Here is a 22906-nt window from a genome sequence, read left to right as displayed (position 1 = left end):
CCCCTTGTGCGCAGTTGCTTGAGCACCCTCATATCGCAGCTACCTACGACGAAAACTTGAACCCGCCTACCGACATTCCGCTGGCTGAAGCTCTGGATGTAGGTGGTGAACTCGACAGCTCAATCGATCCCCCTCAAAAGCAGCGCAAGTTACCTGACGAAAATATGAAGACACATGCGTACGTGAACCACGTGTCAAGTCTGCTTCCGCTGCTCAGGCTAAAGCAAAGCCTACGGCAAATTTGACTTCTCATTCGCACCGATGCGGCGGAGCGCAGCATGCAAACAGCGACCCACTTCTTAGTGCTCAGTGGATTTTTGATCGGGGCTCATGGAATATGACAGCAACGAATAATGCGTTTGCGTACGTGCTCAACACGACAAGCGCAAGATCAAAAGGTAGCTCGCGTTCTCAGCGGTTGGGATTCAAGCAAAAAAAGCTTCCAGTTCCGACGTTTTATTGGTTTGATTCCGCTTGCAGACAAAAAGCGCTGGAGCTAAGCCACCTGCTATTTCAGTCCAGGATACACACTTAAGACCCCGACACAAAACGCAACGGCCGCGTCGCTGAAGTCCTTACGGCTTCATTGATCCTGTACTTTCCAGAGGTCTTGAAGCGTTATCCTATGTGCATGTACGCAGCTAGGATGCGGCAATATTTGATGACACTTGGATTGACCAAAACGCAAGTAATGGCTTGGAGCTTCGAACTTCAAAGCAAGGTGTCGCAAAAAGAGCTTGAGGAATCCGGTGGAGATGGCGAGAAATTGACAAGCGAGAACAAACTCATAAACTACCAAAACCGCATAATTGGAGAGTTGGTGGCGATGAATCGAGCTCTATCCGAAAGGGTCACAGTGCTTAATGGCGCAAGCGGGTCACGCTCAGCTGGATCGTGAACCCACAACAGGTCAGTCGTCACCAGAAGTCGAGCTCACCAATCCAAAAGGGTGTAGAACCAAGGCGTTACCAAAGAACCCTTCTGCTATTTGGTTTGAGTGGTATGCGAAGACCCCGCGCCTGTGGAATGTATGCTCCGACCGTCAAAAGAAGTCGGTCGACAAGCACACCGTAAACTACATGAAGCTATTCCTGCCTAACGGCTTTGCGCTCGATGATTCCTCTCTGGATTACTGCGACCAAGTTCAACGTGTTGGCTTGGAGGCCGAAGAAGGACTGTACAAGTTTTTCGAAGAATGCGGGACAAAGCGATAAAATGGCTCGAGCGTACTGAAGCAACTGCGCAAATTTACCGTGAAGGTAAGCTTGATGCACATCTTAATGCTTTCCGTGCTCGTATTGTGATCGGTGATATAATTGATCCCACCCCAGTTGAAACGCATGAGCTGTTTAGCCGCAGATAGAATTGAGATTTTGAAAATGATTTTTGTGATTGAGATGTGTGAAAACGTTTGACTTCATTCTTATTTTATTTTAAAAGTGACCGAGCTAAAAATGGGCACTCAGTTACTGGATCGTTGTTTTTAAAGCTTCTTCACTGTCAAATTTGCAGCTACAAGATGCGATGACTTAGTCGTAGACTTTTTACGAAGCAGTTAGAGCTTTTATTACGCAACATTACCCTCGTGTAAATTCTCCGACGAAATCGTTCGTCTCCTAAGACTCAAGCTTCCCCAAGCTCAATTAAAACTCGGCGAACTCACGAGTCTACTGTTCGAAGCACTCACCGCCCTTCTCCAAGGTGGAAGGCGCCGCATCAAAGGCAGCCACGTCTGAGCATGACCAGGCCTACTGCGCGAGTCGAGTGACGCCGCTGAGGGAAAAGCAGCGCCGATGGGAGCAGAAAATGCCGCTACGACCGACTCGCTAGAAGACGGCGCATCCAATCTGGCCGCAGACGAGAAGCAGTGACCACCTTCCGATGCATGCAAGTAAAAGCACTTAGACGCAGGCTCATCACGCGCCGAATAAAAAGAGCCGGCACCCTCGAAAAATGGCACCGCCGACAGCGACCACAGCGACAGCGACGTTTTCTGGATCCCACCGCCGCGCCTAGCCGAGGCGAAGTTGACGCTGCGTGAAGGTCTTGGGGGCGGAGATAGCAGCAGTAGCGACAAAGAGACGGAGCCGACTGAGACCTTGGCAGCTAGGAACTACTATGTTCGCAGCATCACCGACTCCTACATCAGGGATGGGCGGCGCGTGTATGTTACTGACTGGAAAGCAACCGAAGAGCCTGCGGCCAACCTTCCTCCTACAATGGTCACGGCCTTCAACCGCCGTCGCAGAGCTCAGGTTTGTCGATCCTTCATAGAAGACGAAGCTGGTCACACCTGCGAGCGCCGTCGCCCTTCCGCCGAAGCTCCAAGCTCACGTCGTCGGCCGCTTCGCCGTCTCCGCAGGTATGCAGATGCTTAACACAGACAAGAAGAGCTGATAAACACAACATCAATTGCATATATTACCATGCCACCAAGCCTTCGTAACACCTTACTACCCACGACATCACACAGCAAGAATCACGCTGTATAACAGCACACCAAGATTACATGGTCCAGCAGCAAGGTGTCGAGGGGTAAAGCAGCAAAGTTCCACTGGAAACAGCACACAAAGCCTCCTTTGCCCCTCATCTGCTGCTTGTTCATCCCTTCAGCCTTACAAACACGCTGACAGAATCCACATTTCCTTAGTCTACACCACAGCCCAAAACGTACGGCGCCATCCTACCCCTTATCCGCTTCTTCAGTGCTGTCGTACTTTGCAGAAGGTCCTCGGTGGGTCGCTGCTGCTATCGGACAGCTGCTCGTGGCGAGCCCCCCCCCCCGCCTGCGGACGCCCCAGACACGCGCGCGCCGCTCCTGCGCTCTCTTTTTAATTATTCTGTTGTGTGGACCTCCGTTCTGAAGACTGGCGCTCTAAAGACTTCTCTGCCTTTTTCTCCAATTGAATTTGAGTTGGAGTTGAATTGGTAATTGGCTGAAACTCTACATGTTTCACCAATCACGACCGTGTCGGGGCTGCTGTCGGCCAGTGTCAGCATCGTTTTTGTATGGATGAGTATCGTCAAATCTTCGACTACATTTGTTTTACTATTGCTATTATTGACCAAATACTTCGAAGTAGAATGAAAGATAATAAAAGGTTTGCATTGTTAGCGAATCTTGCGTCTTTTTTAGCCAATAAGGGAGAACATAGTTTCATGATGGCTTTAGAACCACAGCTCCGACATTTCAAGTGTAAGGGACCAGCCCAGTTATTGATATTTCTCTAGAGATTGCAAGTCATTCGCATATATCATGAAGCTCCGACACCTCCGACTCAAAATGAATATGAAATAATTAGCACCAAGCAAGCTCACGAGTCTGCCCAGCGGTCGTTTTTAAAGTGTTTGTCGAGTACGAACGTATTAAGTGGGAGTACCTGGATTCGTGCACGCAGAGTGAGAATGCTGCGCTGGTACTAGCATCTGTGGTCGACAGGTTTGGCATGCACCTCGCTTTCTAGGAAGGACGCTACGGCCAGCGCTTGGCTCGACACTCGGTGATGCAGTACTACCGGCAGGCCAAAGATTGGATGCTGAAAAATGTCCCTCAAAACCAAGCAACTTTGGAGAAGACCCTTCTCGCGAAAGGACATGTTTTGGAGCGCTACTGCATGAAGAAAGAGTCTACAGCGTTTGTTAACAAGACCCCGCATGCCCGGAGAAGGTGCTGAAGCAAATGATTGTATACATGTATTCGAATGCTGTTACCTTCACGGATTATCAAGACACGGCTGTGCTCTGCTTACTCTGGCACCTAATTGGCCGAGCGTCTGATATCACACTCCTTCGCAAGGCAAACCTCTCCATTGGCTCTTGTGACATTTTCTGCGGCCGTTTCATCCGCGTCAAAATGTCTGAAGAAAGAGCTATCGCTGTGCTCCGATAAGGACTTCTTCACATATCCGCTAGCTATTGCGCTAGCGCTAATTACCCAGTCGTCGCCGACCGCATCACTGTTGAATCAGCTTCCAGAGCAGCACGGACAAGCTCTCACTTCACTGACGCCGGGTATCCCGATCATCGACCTGATCGATCATCCAAAAGACGTAGTCGAATTGCACTTCACCAAAACCGCCTCCAGTGATGACAAGAACGCCGACACTGCTCCGAGAATTCACAGCTACGTGAACCATGTACTTGACAGCGTCGCGAAAAAGGCAGCTTTGGCTGAGCGCTTGACGTCCCAATTATTCAGAGGAGCTTGGAACATGACGACCCCCCCCCCTCTGACGACCACAAAGTCGCACGAGTCTTGATCAGTCGCGACCCTGACAAGCTGTTCACGCTTGGCGTCTTTGACTCGGACACGCAGATAAAGATTCGAGCGGTCGCGTCAGCACTCTTCGTCGCTTTGTCCGGCATTGAGATTCCGCAGTACAATGTGGACGATGGCATACGTGCAGAAACACTACCCTCAGCCCAAGAATCTTACAGAAGATTGTCCAGCAATCCAACGCATTGATGCTTGTGCTCGAGACAAAGGCTTTCCCCATAATAACTTACTCCTGTGAGACAAACAGAAAAATATTTATCGAGAGAGCGCGGCTTCGCAAGATACGACAACCGACTTCACCAAATCTCCCATATATCTTCACCAACCCGCCTGGATTGAGCAACTAATTCAGATCAGCCAGAAGGTCGCCATGCAATTGTCATTTTCTGTCAAGAAGACAAAGTTCTACCACAAGCAACAGAAAACAACATCTACAAGTAATGACCCGGACAGCAACGAACCACCTGCTAAGTGACGTCCTACGTCGGGGACCATTTAATGGTACACCCAAGAACCGCGTGTGTGGAGCTCTACGGACGCAACGACGAAGCACACAAGGTCCGCCTTCAAGATGGTCGTCGCATTTCTGATGCTGTTCATCCCCGAGAGCTTCGAGCTGAACGCGAAGTCTCCGAGGTAGGACGATGAATTCCTTGTCATCGGAACCAAAGCTGCAGCGAGCTGCTATCGTTTCTTCAAGACCACAAGATCACAGCCCGTAGAGTGCAGAAGTTCATGCGCAAATTCCACCAGAGCGGCAATCTCACCGAGCACGTCTGCCGCTTCCAGCAGCTGCAGGCCGCGGGCTCGGTTAAAGATCCAGCGTTGACACATATTACGAAGCTACTGTGGCTAATTTAAAAGCGTGATTACGTGTCAATTACCTGCGTGTCGTTCAGGCAGCACTTGCTTTTATCGCCTTGATCAATCCAGCTAAGTCGTTCGTTCTGCATTTCGTCATTACCCGAAATATCACAGCCCCGCAACCATGCCATCGATCAAGCCAGTAAAGATTGTCAGCAACTCCAGGAAAGGAGTACGAAACGCGTTGTGGTTTCTAAGCACCACAAGATTCGGGTTATTGAAAAACAATTCGCCACCAGCGTCTTAGCATGAATTTGACCATCGCCTCGGCAGCACTTCTCCCTCAGGCGTTTAAAACCGTGCTCACCTCACTGGATAACCAGACCAAGCCGCGAGTCTCAGTGACGTACACGTGTCTTGTCCCTCTTTGTACGAGTGACGAAGCCGATGACGAAGCGAAGTCTGATGGTGAAGCGGCCGACGGTAACCTTGAGGGAGAGACGCAGCATTACGTTTACAAGCTGCTGAACGGGAAGCGCGAGAACTGCAAAAATAACTACCTGGTGGCCTGGAAGCCGACGTGGGAGCGTCGCGAGTATCTGACCAGCACTGTCGTCACTGCATTCGAGAAGGAGCGCCGCCTACTCGTTCTCAAGGACTTCTTCGAAGACGAGGCTGTGGAGGATAACACGCTAAGCAGCATGGAAGCATAATTTGAGATCAAGCTTTGGGAGCAAATGCAGGGTGTATCATGCGCTTAATAAGCATTAGCAGGGATATATGCATTATTCACATTGAACACTAAGGTTAATTTCCAAATGGAGCAGCAAAGTTGACCTCGTTACAAACCAAACACGCATTTGAGTGCAAAGTATCTATTAAGATGTGGCTAGAATGCGACGTGATTTGCTCTGTAATGAGACAAGACGCTTCTTTTTATTACAGAGGAAATGTTTCAAACACAAAATCATACAAAAGGACAGTAAGAACCGTATTTGTTACAAAATATAACCAATCAACTACACATACAAATCGTTTAATGTTTTATTCTATCAGCTCATATATGTCAGTAAAGGTCATCGACCAGTCATAGCCCCAACACCTTCATTTTCAGGACAAAAAAAGCCTACTAAGTCGGCTTCGCGTCAATAGAAAACAACTGATATGATAGCTACGAAATAAATGGTGCGAGGACGGGTGTCAGATATAACAGCCATTTCACTGTCACTGAAGGCATCTTAGTACTCCGTACTGAAACATTTAAATTTTTAGCGTTGATCTTGTCGAGCTTCTGGCGATTGGTCCTACGTTTTCTGGTCAAGACTTTGGCTCTTTGGTTTAGGACACAGCACTACGAGCTCGTTTCTTGACGTCGCTGCAAGTGCAGCGAGCTTCACCTCTCCTTTGCGACCAATATGACACTTGATGCGCGGCGGCTCGACGCACCCAGTAAAAAACTCTGTTTTCTGATGGTGGAATCGCTCGTTTCTATTGCAAACGATTCCAGTGAAGTTCTTCTGGAATTTTGCGTGATTTCAGCATCTCTTTGTCGGTATGGAATCAGGTGAAACACGACGTCTCACCATTCCATCTTGTAGCTTACATAAGGCAACACCGCAGATGTCACACTGGTACCGAGCTTTGAACCCCTTCCGAGTGTGTTTGTTGTCCTCGATATCGGGGTACAATTGATAACACACTACACAACAATTTGCTGGGCGCCGTCATCAGGTGAGGCCTGAGATCCTTGTAGGATAGTATGATTTTTAAACCTAAAGCTTGCGGAAAGGATGGTTACGACATTCAGAATGTGCTTCATACGCTTACTCAAGTGATAATGAACAAACTCTGGGTAATTCGGAAGTTGATCTCACTTTATGTACAAAAAAACAGCGAGCTCGATGTTGCTGCTGAACGGTTATCAATCGAGCGAAGTACTCGGACCTCTTTCAATTCGTAGCTGCTTCCAAGATATCGGGCTGCATCACGGCAAAATGCTGCGAATCGCGGATGCTTCTGCTTGTAGTTTTGGTAGACCGGGAAAGAAGAACAGCTTACTGGGTTACACAAGCACCTGTGAAACTAAATGGAAAGCACAACTAGAGATTAATCCACTGTGAATGTGAGAACAGATTCGTTTCTTAAGCAGCTGGTGCGATTGGAAAGCATTTTAAATCAGGCCCATGATCATCCGCAGCTAAAATGCAGTCATGAGGGGGGCAGCATGCCATGAAAATTACGCTTTTGATATAACGAGAGTAAACCTTGATATCACCTTTTACTCAGTTCCAAATACCAGCGGCCGAATGTGGGAAGCTGGCGTAAGATAATTATCTTTGCTAATTCTCGCTCGTTCAAACGCTCTCTATATTCCCAAATTCTGCTGGAGAGTATTCAAATCAGTACAATCACCGAGTGTTTTAACCGAAAAAATTGGATTGCAACCCCCTGGTCATCAACCCTCTCCATGTACGTCTCAAAAACAATCGTCATGACAGCACAATAAGTCGCAATACTTCAGCTTTAACCGACACGTGCACCACATGGATAATCTTCAAAGGCGATGCGTATACTGAGAATCCGTCGCATGATCCCCCACACACAACTCCATGGCGAATCTGACATCTTTGTCTACTACTTCTTTGAGCTTGGAGCCACAACATCTTTTATCCAAATCGACAGCAGAAGACACCCCATGTAGGTGCACCAGTGATACCTCTTTCATTTGCGTTTACTGCTTTGTCCGTTTTTTTGTATTCCATCGCACCATTGAAGCGACCTAGACTCGGACACTCAGTCAACATCGCGTGAAAAGCTGCGAAGGCCATAGTTCGACAGCCATAACAGCTGAGCGTAAAGTTGGATAACATGCATTAACCCACTGCTCGAAAAAATACTGAACGTGTAAGGCTATTCGCGGTTCATTGTGGGCTCACATTTCTTATGGCAGCAGAAGTCAGTAGGAGCTAGAAACAAAGTTGACAACAGGCCGCCACGACAGGTTTGCGTTAGCATTACTTGTGGATTGCGATTTAGAAGCCGCTCAATCATTTTCTAGTTCTGCCAGATATTGTTAGGCATCGATCGCGGAAGAGTGCTTTCAGCTTCTCGTGTGCCTTAAGTTGCAGCTCATCTCTTGTTAATACACTTGCTGCAACTTCGTTTAAATACTGCGTGGTATCTATTGACAGTACCAACAATATCATCGGAGTGATTCTGCATTTCAAGCGTGTAGCATCTCTATAGCCACCGGAGTGGAGTTCACGGTAGGTAGAGTCGCCGAGTTCACGGTAGGTAGAGTCGCCGATAATGTTGGTGACAGAAGTAAAAATTGCACCAAAGATTTACCTTCCCAAAATGAAGCAACGCCTCCTTCAAAACGAATGATGACTGAAACAGGTTTGCATTGACGAAATATCGAAAGGAACTCAGCACCGATTCATCCAACCAGATGTACAAATCTTCGGCTACAGACAACGACGGATAAAGTCGGCACACACAAAATTCGACTCGCACAGTGGGACGAATTTGATTTCCATACTAAAGCCCTTTTTGGCCAATTGAATTCGATATTTTGAATAAATACAGCCAATGACAATCTAAAAAATAATGAATGGTTCCTAGACAGAACCACCAGGCCCGCTCTTACAATTCGGTCTCATTCTTTAAAATGACGCGAAAGCGCGCAAGGCGTAGCTACACTCTCAAGGAAAAACGTGAGGCTTTGTCTCTGGCCAAACAAGTCGGGGTTCGCGCTGCCTCAGAGGACCTTACAATTAAGCCGGGGGGGGGGGGCTTTGCTGCATTTCAAGGAGGAGGCATTCTCAATGTCAATGAAACAGCCATACTTTTTGACATGCCACCAACGAGAAGCTGGGCGGGCAAAGGACGCAAGGATTTGGCTCACATCGTCGGTTTAAACAACCATGCATGCCGCATGAGAGCCGTGCTGACTGTACTTGATGATGGTAAGAGTTTAATTATTTGTTGACACATTTTAACTATATTTCTTCTGATAAATACTGGTTTTTGGTAGGAACAAAATATCCAATACTTTTTATCATCCGTGGAGTCCCCGGTGGCAAAATCGAGCAATGTGAGTTTGAGGAGTATCCCGATGGGCACTTTTACGCCATGCATGGATGGATACGTCGGTTTGAAAGTTTTACGTCGAGAAACTTCTTAATTTTGAAGTAGACAAACCCGCTGTCCTTCTTCTTGACGATTTTGTGTGCCATGCGTCGAAAGAAGGACAGCGGGTTGTTGCCGAGGAGGCAAATGCAACAGTGGTCACGCTACCACCTAGCAGCACGGCGGTTTACCAGCCGCTGGACGTTAGTGTAATGGACCCACTTAAAGTGAAACTCCGAAAGGATCCGAGAAGAAAACGTGGAGGTAGTGCCAAGGAAAAACTACTGCGTGGGATGATATCTACTATAGATGCATGGAACGCAATTGAGGAGAGAACTGTAATTCGTAATTTCGAGAAAGCAATTCCTCGGTACCCTGACGTATCCGTTTAGCGATAAACTTTTATGTTACAGCACATGTCTTTTTGATCGTCCTTTGTAATTTTATGTGTAAAATTAACTAATCAGAACGAGTTATTTTTTATGTTGGATTTTTGTGTCGCTCTTGGTTTGATTTAATATACTATCAAGGATGTCATTCAGCGGTATGTAATTTATGCGTCGTTGTCTGTACGCCAACTCGCGTCGAGGCAGAAGACAGAGGCAAACATGCGCCGGCGAAGTCGTAATAGCACTGTTTTCACTTCGCCCCCGCTTTTCGTAAGATAATCTCGTCAAAATCGCCCATCCATATCATAACGACTCCGACCAGCCGAGCACCTTCCGACTCCGATCCGACGTATCGCAAAACTTTATATATCGTACTTAATACCTAAATTTGGAGGTTTCGTAAAAGCGCGCTAATTGGTTCATTGAGCGTAATTACTCCTCGTAAACGAGTGGCGCCGGTGCAATATTGACTGCGCCATTTTGCCCTGCAAGCTCAGTGCTCGATTGACCACCTGGAACGGTGAATTGAGGGGGGCGTACCGCGCATCGGTACACCTAAGAGGGTATGTCGCGGCCACAAAGAACAGTGGATCACCGTTAATTCCCCGTCGAGCACCCAGATGAGTATCCCTGTGCTGTTGTTGTCTAACCCCCACCGATTTAGCTCAATGGTAGAGCTCCCGAAAGGGAAGGAGGTGGTTCAAATCCACCCATTGGTAAAAATTTTATGCTTGAATGCCTTGCAGGTCTCTACATGATTGACATGATATAAGAACCAGCTACAAGGACACAGAGAGATTGGATTGTGTTACGGGAGCAGCTTGAGCATGCTTTGGTGCTGTGTTGGTGTAGGGTCTACAACTCTGCCGATGGTAAAACGCTGATGGTAGGCACTGATGAGACTATTCAGCTTGCCTTCGCGGTGCATCTGCCGAAGAACCTTAAGCACACCGTTGGATCCCTTTGACGGTACGCCCTGCTCGCCTAGGAGCACTGTGACTTTGTTTGACGCTAACTCTCCGAGCTGACGTACTGTATCTTTGTAGCTGGATGATAACTCGTCGAGCGCGTACCCGTCTTCGATGAAGAGCCTCATGAAGGCCACGAGCTGCTTGGAATCCGATTTCTTGTGCTTATTAGTACTCTGCCATCCACGCGGAGCAGCCGTGTACCACGCAAACCACGTGTCAACAAGCGGTATTGTCTTGGATCGACGGCGACGCTTTACTGGTACGATTTCATCTTCGTCTCTTACTCGCTTGGCTTGATTATCTCGTGCTAAAGTTTCCCCTTCTGTGTTGTTCATTGCAGCTTCTAGCGAGTTAACTCGAGCTTCAAGGCTACGGTTGACCTCAATTAACCTTTCAATCAAGGCAGTTTGATATTCAACGCAGCGTTGGCCCTTACATTTTCTTCTTTCATGGCTTCGGCGGTGGTGTTGGCGTGTTCATTTGACGCTGTGAGCCGTTGTGACCATGCAAGCAGGTTGGTCGTCGTCGCGCCAGAGGCTTCCGCACATAGGTGAATTGTCTTCATTGCAGGTGTCTTCGCGTTGATCTTCACTAACGACGGGTAGTGGAGGAGGAGGGTTGCTGTTAGCACATCTCTCACAACAGCGCAGACGTTAAATGCCTTGTTACCCAGATCATGGCTCGAGTTGAAAAGCTTCCCGCTAACCTCTCTAAACTTTTCTAGTGTTGCAGCGTCGAAGGATTCCAGGGACGGGAGAGAAGAGGCTTGCTTTGGCGTCATCCCACTCAGCACCTTAGCAACTTGATGATCTTCTTTAGGGGTGTTGAAGACGTACGCAAAGGCTTTGTTAGTCGTAGTCAAGTTCCAAGCTCCGCGATCAAAGATCCATTGAGCTGCCAGCTCTGAGTCTGCGTTCGCGTGTTGCGCGCCGCCACGACGAAACGAATGTGACGTCAGCGACACTTCGACTCCAGCAGGACCAGCAACGCGATCGAGCACGCGGTTGACAAGAGCGTGGATTCCAACTGTTGGTGTCGCGTGAACAGTGGTGCTACCTGGCGACGTCTGAGAAGAATTCAGGGCACTATTGTCGTCAAGAAGTTCCAGTAATGGTATCGAGGCAGCTAGGTCAACAGGAACGTCCTTCGACCTCACCGGCAAATGGCTTAGCAACGCTGCCCACGGAGACTCCTGCGTAAACAAGGCCAGCGCGAGCGCTAGCAGCGGACAAGTCATGAAGTCAGCGTCAGGAAAAAGTGACAGTGACTGCTCATCGGACGTCTTCACGCGGATGAATCGGATAAAGAAAACCCCTCCAGCTCCGACGGAGAGCTGCTGCTTCCGGACGAACGTAATGTCTGATGCACGGCCGAAGAGGTACCACAGGAGGCACAACAACGCAGCATCTTGGTAGTCCGACGCACAGCGAGCCGTTGAATATAAGTAGCGTATCAACTTCTTGAGATCCTCTTTTGTGCACGCAATAGCCTTCTTGACGAACCCACCACTTTCACGCTTGATGCAGTGCTGTTCAAGGGTACGCCCCATGCTGAGCAGCTGTCGTGCTACAGCGCCACCTTGAACAGGATACTCATCCAAAAGCCAGCATTTGACCTGGCGGAAGTATTGAGCGACGGAGTGGCGCGACAGAGGCTGCCCCTTTGCTCCTGCGTGGAATGCCAGGTACACACCAAACTTGTCCATTAGAGTCACTAGTATACTACTCGCGCGACTAGAGTCTGCGACGATCAAAGCCACGACGTGCTCCATGGTAGTATTCTCTAAAGACAGGAAGCGCTCAAACGCTTTTAAAGCCGTCGCACGCGCGCGCTTTGTGTTGGCGGGCTTCAAGTCGTTCAGGCTCATTGTTCTTGGTCGGAGAGGTAGAAATATGCAGGTGATACGTGGCAAACCTTTAGCAAGTATTACTATACACATATCCGGTCGTCAACTCCGACTAGATACGTCGCAATCGCTCAGCTTCCGACTGCACCCTAAACTATAGTTTTAATTGGATATAATTGTATTCTTGAAGCAATTTGATTCGCCCAATGCAACGGAGATCGCTTTAATTGGCTATAAAGAATAAGAAACGATTATCATTGGCTAGTGCGCAACATACTAAAAGTAAGATACGTCGGAGAGATAATGTTATTCATCCATAGCGGGACGTTCACGGATTCAGCGTAGCTGTACTGCATATAATCAAAGGGGCTCGTTTCATCCTCATCCGATGAAGAGATTCAGTCGGTATCGCTCTCAAGCATGTCGGTACCGTCAATGTTTCCTTAGGTGCCATCGCGTGCGCGCGCTCCGTTTGTTCCCTTTGTAGCTCAAAAATCCTAATAAACTAGATCGTCTGCGACTTACACTGGGAATACTTTTTTTAGTTGTCCGCTCGAAGGTTTCTACATAAATTCCAGATAAAGGGTCAAATAAAAATCTAGATAAACCCGTAACTAGATGTTTGGTATTCTATTCGAAGCTAAAGCTCTGACTTATTACTCTGTATCTTAAACACAAAGTACCTTCGTATTCTTTCGACTAGCATTTGCCCGCAATGACTCGGACCTTATGCAGTCGCTCATTTGGCCCCTTGGGTGACGCTGCACCAGCTGCGTAATGCGCGAGTACCCTCGTTACGTTCCGTACCAGCAGCTCCACGTTTTCTGAGCTTGATTTCTCGCCTGACCACGTCAGCTTGTATGGTAGATCGGCGTTTTTCCGAGAAAAAAAATCAGGAAATAGAAGTTATTTTTCTTAGTATCTTCACCTAGACGTTTTTGTGGAACGAGCGATAGAAAGTCAGTGGTTGAAGGAGGTGAATTGATCTCGTGGTAATTGAAAGAAACTGAATCGGTAAATTACGGTAGGAAACCAAGCATTCTGCAATTTCGCGATGCCTAGTAAGAAGACCGCAAAAATGACAAAGAAGGAGTTTATGGCGGTTGCGACGACAACCTGAATGGTCCCAACTGAACCGGAAAGAACAAATATGCGACGACAACCTGAATGGTGTTAAGTGAATACACGCTATTCTCTCTTTGAGAGTGACGTTATGCGACTTCAAGTAATTCTCTCTTTCTGCAACCGATATTAGTCGTACGAATGTCGACCGAGGTTACGCGCACGCAATACCGTGAAATTAATCCATTGGGGCCGTCCAGCAAAACGGCACAAGATGACAAATCTGACAATGAAAGTCAAAGGAAAAAGATCATCAATTTCAAAACAAGATCTACTTCTTGTAAATGCTGATGTACGTACAGGACTGTTATAAACAGCCACCTGTGGTACATTAAATACTATCCGACAGATAGAGCAACATACACATTCCTCGATGTGGGAGGCTGTTGAAGTAAGCATCTCCGATGTGATGATGACTAAACAAAGCTCACTAAAAATACGGCGCGTGTGCGTAGAAGCAAGCGAGATTCCACCAGTCTCTCCGGCATCAATCTCCGCCACAGATGAAAGGTTTTCGGGGTTGGCTGCAGCGCTACGGCCGGTCTCTCAATTACCTAACCGAAACATCATCCCTTTTAGAGGAATTGAAAATTCGTTGGGAATCGGGGAATCCACTCTCTTGAAATGGATCTTACCTGCGGCTTATCCAGCAATTCGGAAGTTTAGATGATTCTGGAGGTACTACCGGCAGCAAATTTTACACAACTATGAAACTGAACGTTGGATCCATATCCCCAGCTTTTGCTCAGTGGACCTGACGGCGTCTAGAAGATGCTAACTGGAGCATTCAGAAAGAAACTGTATCACAGAAAGTGCCAACGAACTGGGTCGCTGTTGCGCTCGACGCGTCTCAGAATAATCGATCCAAACTAAGACCATGTACCGTTTTCATTAAAACATGTGAGGTGTTCATAAAGTTCTTTCCGAGAGATGCAGAATTGTGGTCCCGACTAGAAAAAAAAACGTGTTGGGTCGAAGGTTGGTTCAGACGCGAAGAAATGACGTACGGTGACGGAATCCGCTGAGATGTTCTCCTCCATGCTTATTCTTCCGCTCTTCGTGTTGAAAGCAACCCATAGCGACACCTTAGCTCGACGGCTTGCAACATGGCGTGAAGAAGATGAAGATGCCAGTGTGCACTTTCTGTGAAGTATTGAGCAACGACAGTTGAGGTGTGTCGTGTTCCTGGCTCTACTTGTCCCTGATTGAACAAGACGGTGGCTGCTAGCTAGTTACTTCATGTTTGTATTGCATACTTTATTCTACTGGTAGCTGGAGTCTGTTCTCCTGGACAGAACTCCCGCAATCCCAAATTATCGCTGTGGGCGAATCGTGTCCTCGTCACGTCTTCTACTAAAAACAATAGGTACGGAGCCCAACTGCGGGTGAAGCTTTGAGAGTTAGCACTCTAGAGCTTCCTGGCATCACTCCTGATGGCTGCGTCAAGTATATCGGCAGCATTGTCGACCTCCACGGCGATTGCCAGTGTTGCACCGCCTACAACTGCGAGTAGCAGTACCAGTACTGCTAGTACTTCTGGATTAACGACTGGTGCTACTTCTGGATCGTCTATTGTGCTTACTAGTGGTGTGAATACGACTGCAGTTGCTCCGCTTCAAGGTGGTTTTACTTTCGGTGGAGTGATGACTAGTGGAATATCTGCTACGCTGCCAGTGTCAGGCTTAACCGCCTGTATGCCGATGGGTTTTGGATCGACAGGTATGTCGTATGGACCGGGATTGGCTGGATGGGGATCCGCTGGAGGTGTTACGATGGTTCCTAGTTTTCGTGGTGCTGGAGCTGGGGCACTTGGCATTAAAGACATCTCGAATAAGCCTCCTGTAATGAAGGGAAGTTTTGACCTTTATGCAGTGCAACTTAAGACCTTTTTGACTCGCTTGGGTTTGTGGAGCGTTATAGACGGTAGTGATATGCGTCCGCTTTTTGATGCAAGACTGCAAGCTGAGTTTGATGCAAGAGATAACGCCGCGCGAGATGCTATTTTGCGTGGAGTGCCGGAGGCATATGCAGAATTAATTTGTCATCAGATGTCGGCGAGAGAGATGTGAATTCAATTTGAAAATAAACAAACCAAACGTGAATATGCGAATTACATCTTTGCCCGGCAACAACTTTACGCTAACATGTATACTCGAGAAGTCAAGTTGACTGATTGGTTGCGTGAGATGCAAATGCAGAAGCGTGAGCTTCAGCATTACGGCAAGCTCATAAGTGATGAAAGGTAGCAGAAATATTGCTTGGCAATGTTTCACAAACGCATCGTGAAGTTGTTCGGCAGTTCTCTCGTCATTATGCTGTTCTGGCGTTGCCTGATGTGCAACATGCCGCCCCCACGTCTGCTCAGGTGATGAATGCCCTGCTGGCTGAAGATGATCTGGATGAGAAGGTGAAGGTTGCAAAAGATGAACCTCATTCCAGTATCAGTTCGGCGCGGAAGACTCCAAATAATAATAACAAGAAGTTTGGAGGCAATGCAGGAAAAGGAGGGAAAAAGAACAGAGGTCGTGGGAGATATAAGTCTCAAAAGAAGAATGGCGGGAACGACAACGGCGATAAACCGAAAGGTCCGGAATGCTGGAATTGTGGTGAAGTTGGCCACATTTGAGCAAAATGTCCAGTTAATACGGCTGCAAATGACTCGCAAGGTCCAAAGCAGAATGCAAGCATGGAATGCAAGCGCTGGCAGAATAAGAAGACTGGTGATGCAAGCGGAGCACGAAAGATCGACGCACTGACACAACGCAAGATAGGCGCTGTTGAGACAGCAGCAACCAAGTGTCGTGAGGTTGGTATCGTGGAATGGGTCCTTGATACGGCTACGGACGTGCACGTTTGTACTGATCTGAAGTTACTACAAAATGCACAACAAGATCGGAATCATCTCTTTTTAGATTTTGATGGAGTCCCTAAACAAGAGCGTCTCATTGGAAATGTGAACCTCTCTGTGAAAAATGTTCTATCCCAGCGTGAAGAAACTTTAGTTTTACGTGGTGTTGTTCATACTCCAACCGGACCCGATAATTTGCTGAGTTCTCATTTGTTGGAAGACACTGGATGGGAAATTGGCTTTGAGCATCAACGTGGAAAACGTGTGTGCTGGTTGAAGAAAGCTGGAGTTCACTTTCGATTGGAGAAGTTAGGAACTAGATATCGCTTACGTTCGAGACCAGCTGATGCTCGAGGAGTAAAAGCAGTAACTCAGACTTCAAATGAGAATGGGCTGGAAAGGTGGCATATGCGTTTTGCGCACCTGAACTATTCTGCGTTGCATCGTATGATTATGCAAGAAGCTGCTACTGGGTTTGGTGGATTGGCTGGTGATGGAGACAGCTCTATCAACCAAGACCGAAAATGTTGGACATGTACATCCTTAAAGATGAAGCGGATGTCGTATAAGAAGACCGAAACAAGACGTGCTACGTCTCCGTATCAGAAACTAATGTCTGACATGTGCTACATGGGTATCACTACGTATGACGGCTTTCAGCATTTTCAACTCGTCCAAGATGAGGCCACGCGTTATGTATGGGGATTTTTGTTAAAAGAGAAACAAGAAGCTAGCAGTGTGGTTATTTCTCATCTCCAGTGGTGACTGGCGCAAGGCCATCACATTGAAGTTTTCTCGGCAGACCAAGGAAAGGAGTTAGTCAACAACAAGGTGAAAACATTCCTCCGGGGCAAAGGCATCGAGTTCCTGTGGACGAATGCTTATAGTCCGGAAGAGAATGGACTGGTCGAGAAAATGAATGGCGTATTGACGGCCCGTGCTCGAAGTTTGTTAACTACGGCACACATGCCTCTTACCTTGTGGGGTGAGGCATTCACATTTGCAGTTGAAGTGGTGAAGGTGAGTGCATCTACTGCTCTAGATGGAGATACTCCGTACACGCGACGATTTGGTGAGCGACCAGACGTAGCAAAGCTGCGAGTGTGGGGTTGCATTTTGCATGCATTTACTCCAAAGGTGCTAAGAGTGAATAAGTTGGAGAATCCTGGTAAGTTGGGTCTCTCGTCGGATACGCAAAGAGCTCTGAAGGGTACCGCATTTTGAATTTGCGTACTGGTAGCATTCAAGAGTTGCGGTCTGTGGAGTTTGATGAAGATTGGACTGTTGATAACGATTATGTGGATCAGCTTTTGACTAATCGATATCGACGAGGCCGCTTCGTCCTCCCAGACGTGATCCGACTTGTGCATCTGCCAGTCATGGCGGCAGTAACTCATGAGGAGTTGACTGCATCTCCTGCAAAACGACAACGACTATCTAATGCACGCTCAAGCGGTGGACCCTGTGCTGTTGCGAGCAATCTCCAGTTAGTGTGGGATGCCCCACACCGGAACTGTCGAGTTTGACTCCAGTGGGAGTGGCGTTGGCTGCTGCCCAGCTGTCACCATTAGGTGCATTGCAGCAGGAAGTTCACTCTGCTGATCATGAAGATCAATGTGAAGAGAATGGTAATCTTGACGAAGGTGTGGGTGTGCTTCACCGCTACCCAATGCCTCTCAGGGAATTGCCTGAGTCTTTTCCAGTGAGCGAGAAAAATGTGGATAGAGATGTCGAGGAGGCTGAAGCTGATGCTATTGCTTCAGGTGATACTGGCAGAAGCTGTCCAAGCTCAGTGGGAGAAGATGTATCGTCAGATACAGACGAAGAAGAGCTTGTGTTAGGAACATCGTTCCGCCGCTCGACACGTATGCGTCGACCAAATGCTAGACTTTCCGACTATGAAATTGAACTTCCTGGAAGTTTGGTGATTCAAGCGATGAATGCGTTGTTGGAGATAACTTCAGTGAAGGCTGCATTGGAGGCACCTGACTCTGACAAGTGGATTGAGGCTTTGAACAAGGAGTACACTGAATTGCTTCGTAACAACACCTGGGAGCTGGTGGAGAAGCCTAAGGATTCCAAGGTGCTAACGAGCAAATGAGTATTCGTTCGAAAGCGCAATGCACGTGGAGAAGTGGAGATACATCGAGCTCGGATTACGATCAAAGGTTGTCAGCAGAAGTATGGGTTAAACTTTTGGGAAACGTTTGCTCCTGTGGTGTGTGCTGAGGCGGTGAGGTTGGTACTCCTGCTCGCACTACACTACGGACTATTGTGTCGTCATGTTGATTTCGTGACTGCGTTTCTCAATGGCCCTATTGACTGCGAGATCTACATGTACCAACCAGAGTTTTTTTGATGATGGAACTGGTCGTGTATGCAGGCTGCTGAGAAGTCTGTATGGCTTAAAGCAGACCCCGCGTATTTGGTACAAAACACTTGACGAGTATTTGAGAGATTGTGGCTTTCAGAGATCCAAGATGGACAGTGGAGTTTACTTTCGCTGGGTGAATCGAAGTCCTATCTTTTTGACTCTGTAACGTCGATGACATTGTAATTGCAGCTACAAACCAGAACATCGAGCTTGTACTGGATGAGCTTAGTAAAAAGGTTAAGATCAAAGATTTGGGCAATGTCAGTCACTTGTTGTCAATGGTGATCAAGTACGTTCCTGGCAAGATGCTGTCTATTTCACAGAGTGGCTATGTAGCACAACTTCTGGAGCGTTTTAAGATGGATAATTGCAAGGCGATGCCAACGCCACAAGCTAAAGGCAATTTTCCTCTTCCAGGAGATCCTGACAAGGAGACTGTTTGTGTGAATATTGATCCTGATGTGGACTATCAGTGTATTGTGGGTTCATTGCAGTATTTAGTTAGCTGTTCGCGACCGGATATCGCGAATGCTGTGCGGACTCCGGGGAAATTCCTCAACTGCTACACAAAAGAACACTTTGTGTTGGCAAAACGTGTTCTCCGCTACCTGCAGGGTACGCGTGAGTACGGGCTAGTGTGGTATAAAACGGAGTCGCCAGCAATGCAACTAACAGCTTACGCGGATGCAGATTTGGGAAACGAGAAAGATGATCGTCGTTCTATCACAAGTTATGTACTTCAGCTGAATGGATGCACGTTTGCTTACAAGAGCAAGAAGCAGCCGGTCATTACGGACGATACGTGCAGTGCTGAGTTTGTGGCAGCTAGTGAGTGTTCAAATATGATCATGTGGACACACAATCTGTGCATTGAGCTGAAGCTCCGACGTACAAAGAAGACTATTCTCTATGAGGATAACCAAGCTGCGATCCAAGTGATTAAAGAAGTGCGTAGTAGCTACAAAGTCAAGAGTGTGGATCTGAAATTTCACAAGATTCGTGATTTTGTGGAGCGTGGAATCTTCCACGTCAAGTATTGTCCAAGTGAAGACAATATTGCCTTCACTTGGACAATACTTTACTTGGAAGATTCCACACTCCACATTTCTGACAGAACTGCTGTGGACCAAGTGGTTTCACGAAACCACTCGGTCCACAGCAGTTCTGAAAGCTGCGTGAACGTCTTAACGTGTTGCCGGTGCTGGACAACAAGTAGTGGTTTATGGTGACCAACAAGTGACTACTGCAAGTGGCAGAGGCAGCAACACGAAGTGGGAGTGTGAAGTATTGAGCAACGACAGTTGAGGTGTGTCGTGTTCCTGGCTCTACTTGTCCCTGATTGAACAAGACGGTGGCTGCTAGCTAGTTACTTCATGTTTGTATTGCATAGTTTATTCTACTGGTAACTGGAGTCTGTTCTCCTGGACAGAACTCCCGCAATCCCAAATTATCGCTGTGGGCGAATCGTGTCCTCGTCACGTCTTCTACTAAAAACAGTACTTTCAGCCATCACATTCCTACTACTATACTGACTTCTTAATAAGTCTTTTTTTGGATCAAACAGTTTAACTGAAGCTAAGCCTGTCTTTCTCGGCGCTCGACCTTCGCGGACGACCGTGATTCTGACAATAGAGCTGCTGTTGCAGCAGGAACTACTTCTTCCGGCAGTGTTGCTATTGACGCAGGCAAGTGCATTATGCATCAACTTCAGTCTGCGTTGAAGCCGGCGGCGGCCGTAAAGCAAGCCATCGCAGACTTCCAGTCGATAGGGCCGTTCAAGGTGATCCCCCCTACAGAAAACGAGGCTTCCTACATTATTAAGTGGGGAGTGATGGTCGAGTACCGCGACGAGAACAACAAGCTCACAGTCCGGTGGGCGTGTATGGCCGATGAAACATGCAGAACGTCAGGTGGGAATCTCTACCGGATGTCAACAGGAAAGACATCCCGAGCTGCCCACCATCTTCGACTGGTACATAATCTTGCGTCGCCGAAGACAGACGTTGAAGTTACTGGCAAGAGGAAGCGAGATAGCGAGATCGACAAACTCCGCGCCTCACCACTGTTCGCTAACAATCCGAGATGAGAACATCTCGAGTCCCACGGGGATCGATCCGCCACTGCTCCACCACGTTACTGGAAACACTGAAAATTGTCAACCACAATTTGCCGCTGAGAAGTGGTGAGTATGAAGAGTCGAAGATGCTGAAAGCGCTGGTGGTGAAGAAGAAAATGCAGACGGACCTTGGCTCCAAGCGTGTTAGTGCGGCCATCGTCGAGCTGTATCAGTCCACGAAAAAGGAGAGGTGTAGGATAATGCGTCCTAAGACACGTCCTAAACTGTCCTATTTGTCCTAAATTTTACAGGGAGATTTTGGAGATGTGTCCTAAAAAGCGACTAATCCTTCGTTACAGAATATTATAATTTTGTGTCCTCCAGATTGTCCTAAACCTCAAATATTAACTTTTTCCGGACTATCTACGTAAATTTACGTAAGAGCTACTTAAAACTCACATTGGCTTTACTTATTGTCCTGGGGCACACCAATTATTTCTGAATCTCCACTACTGCAGCCAAGCATCATGGACCATTGCGGCTGCTCCTTCTGCAGCTAGGGCGCTCGCCTATCTGGCCTCTGCTGCCACCTGCGGAAGCAGTGTCTTGTCCGCTCTGCTCACGAGCGCGAACATTCAACAGTGCGGCACGGACCACTGAGATCCCGGACCAGGTCACCATTGACAAGATGTGCGCCTCGACTGCCTGCAACACCCTGCTCGCTGACGTGAAGGCCATGAACCTGGAGGAGTGCCAACTGCCGGTCGGTGTCGGTTCCAACCTGAAGGCCGACCTGGTAGTCTACGTGCCGTCCAACTGCCCATCGACGTCGGCTCCCAGCCCGGACTCGCCTGCCACAAACGCACCTGTTGTCGACACCCCGACGACGCCAGACAGCTCGACGAACCAGGCCGAGCACACCGCCGCGCTAACCAAGACCCCCATCGCTTGCGAACCGCGTCTTCGGATCGACTTGCAGCCAAGTATTGTAGCGGCAGAAAATGAAGGGGCTAGTAATCAAATCCCCATGGGGGGCTCAATTTTGATAAAACCAGATATGACATTTAGATATGTGATAAAACCGCCCATTTTGAGTATGATTTTGGTACTAAAACCGGCTAATTCGCAGCAGTTTTGTCGCTACAGGCTCCCCAAAAAGGTGTCTCCAAGGACCTTTAAACGGGGAAACAGTTGCTATAATGCTGATATTCCATTGGTCAAGAGTGTGGAAAGGGCAAAACAGCTGTACAAACAGGCGTTAAAAATAAAACGTTCAAATTTAAAAAGAAGGATTTGTACATATTTAAAGAGTGATTACCCACCATCTTCCTCATGAGCTTCTTGTGGATGGTACATTCTACTAGCGAAAGCATAAAATTGTAAGATTTTCATATGATATCACAACAGAGCAGTTTTAACCCTACATGGGCCAAAACGACAAGCGCACCTAGGCAAAATTGGTGTCTGGGTCGAGGTTCCATGCCCAGAGCACCCGAAAAACTGTGCTTTTCCCAAGGCGCGTCGCCTCTTTAGTTCGATCGCGCGAGTCCCACCCTCCACTTCTGCCTGCTTTGTCCTCGGCGACGAAATAATCATATACATTGCAAACTAGGGTTTTCTCGCCCGGACTGAGCTGGTGTCTGCGTTGCACTGCGCTTCCTGAAATGAAAGAGATGAAGAGTCTTAATTTATGGAAGAAGGAACTACGAAACCTCAGCTTTCTATCCGCGCCCTTTGCACTTAATTTAAGGCTATTTTGGTGAAGTTATCGCCGATTATCCAAAGATAATAATTTATTTTGGATTAGCTAGCCCCATCATTTTCTGCCGCTATAATAGCCCTTGCGAGTACTTTGCTGCTTTTTGAGCCCCCCCTATGTCGTCACGTTCTGATTATTAACCGTCGTTTGCTATGTGCATGTTGAAGTCGCTCAACCGTTATTAGCGGCTATTATTACCTTCAATGACTATCATCCTTTGAAACACTTTAAAAATATTGTCACACACTTTGTAGTAGAGAAGTTTTGTTGAGGTGCTTTTCGCGCACAACAAAGAATCGGCTGCTCTTGGAGAGTGGGGCTTTAAGATGT

The 22906-nt window shown here is 47.7% G+C and overlaps 1 protein-coding gene and 1 pseudogene across 1 annotated transcript; both read left to right on the top strand.

Moving 5' to 3' along the window:
- Positions 1-1793: 1793 nt before the first annotated feature.
- PITG_04558 (uncharacterized protein) lies at positions 1794-4751 on the top strand (the record flags this gene model as incomplete). The annotated part of the gene is made up of 6 exons (XM_002905274.1): positions 1794-1867; positions 2194-2362; positions 2651-2734; positions 3303-3416; positions 3969-4136; positions 4638-4751. 6 exons carry the CDS (start codon positions 1794-1796, stop codon positions 4749-4751), a joined length of 723 nt encoding a protein of 240 aa, XP_002905320.1.
- Positions 4752-21408: 16657 nt separating this feature from the next.
- On the top strand, positions 21409-21766 carry PITG_22744 (annotated as a pseudogene; the record flags this gene model as incomplete).
- Between the last annotated feature and the right edge of the window lie 1140 nt (positions 21767-22906).

This window comes from Phytophthora infestans, genomic scaffold, assembly GCF_000142945.1.
Source record: "Phytophthora infestans T30-4 supercont1.6 genomic scaffold, whole genome shotgun sequence".
NCBI lineage: Eukaryota > Oomycota > Peronosporomycetes > Peronosporales > Peronosporaceae > Phytophthora > Phytophthora infestans.
Note: the sequence above shows the minus strand (reverse complement) of the source record. Positions and strands in the feature narration are given on the sequence as shown.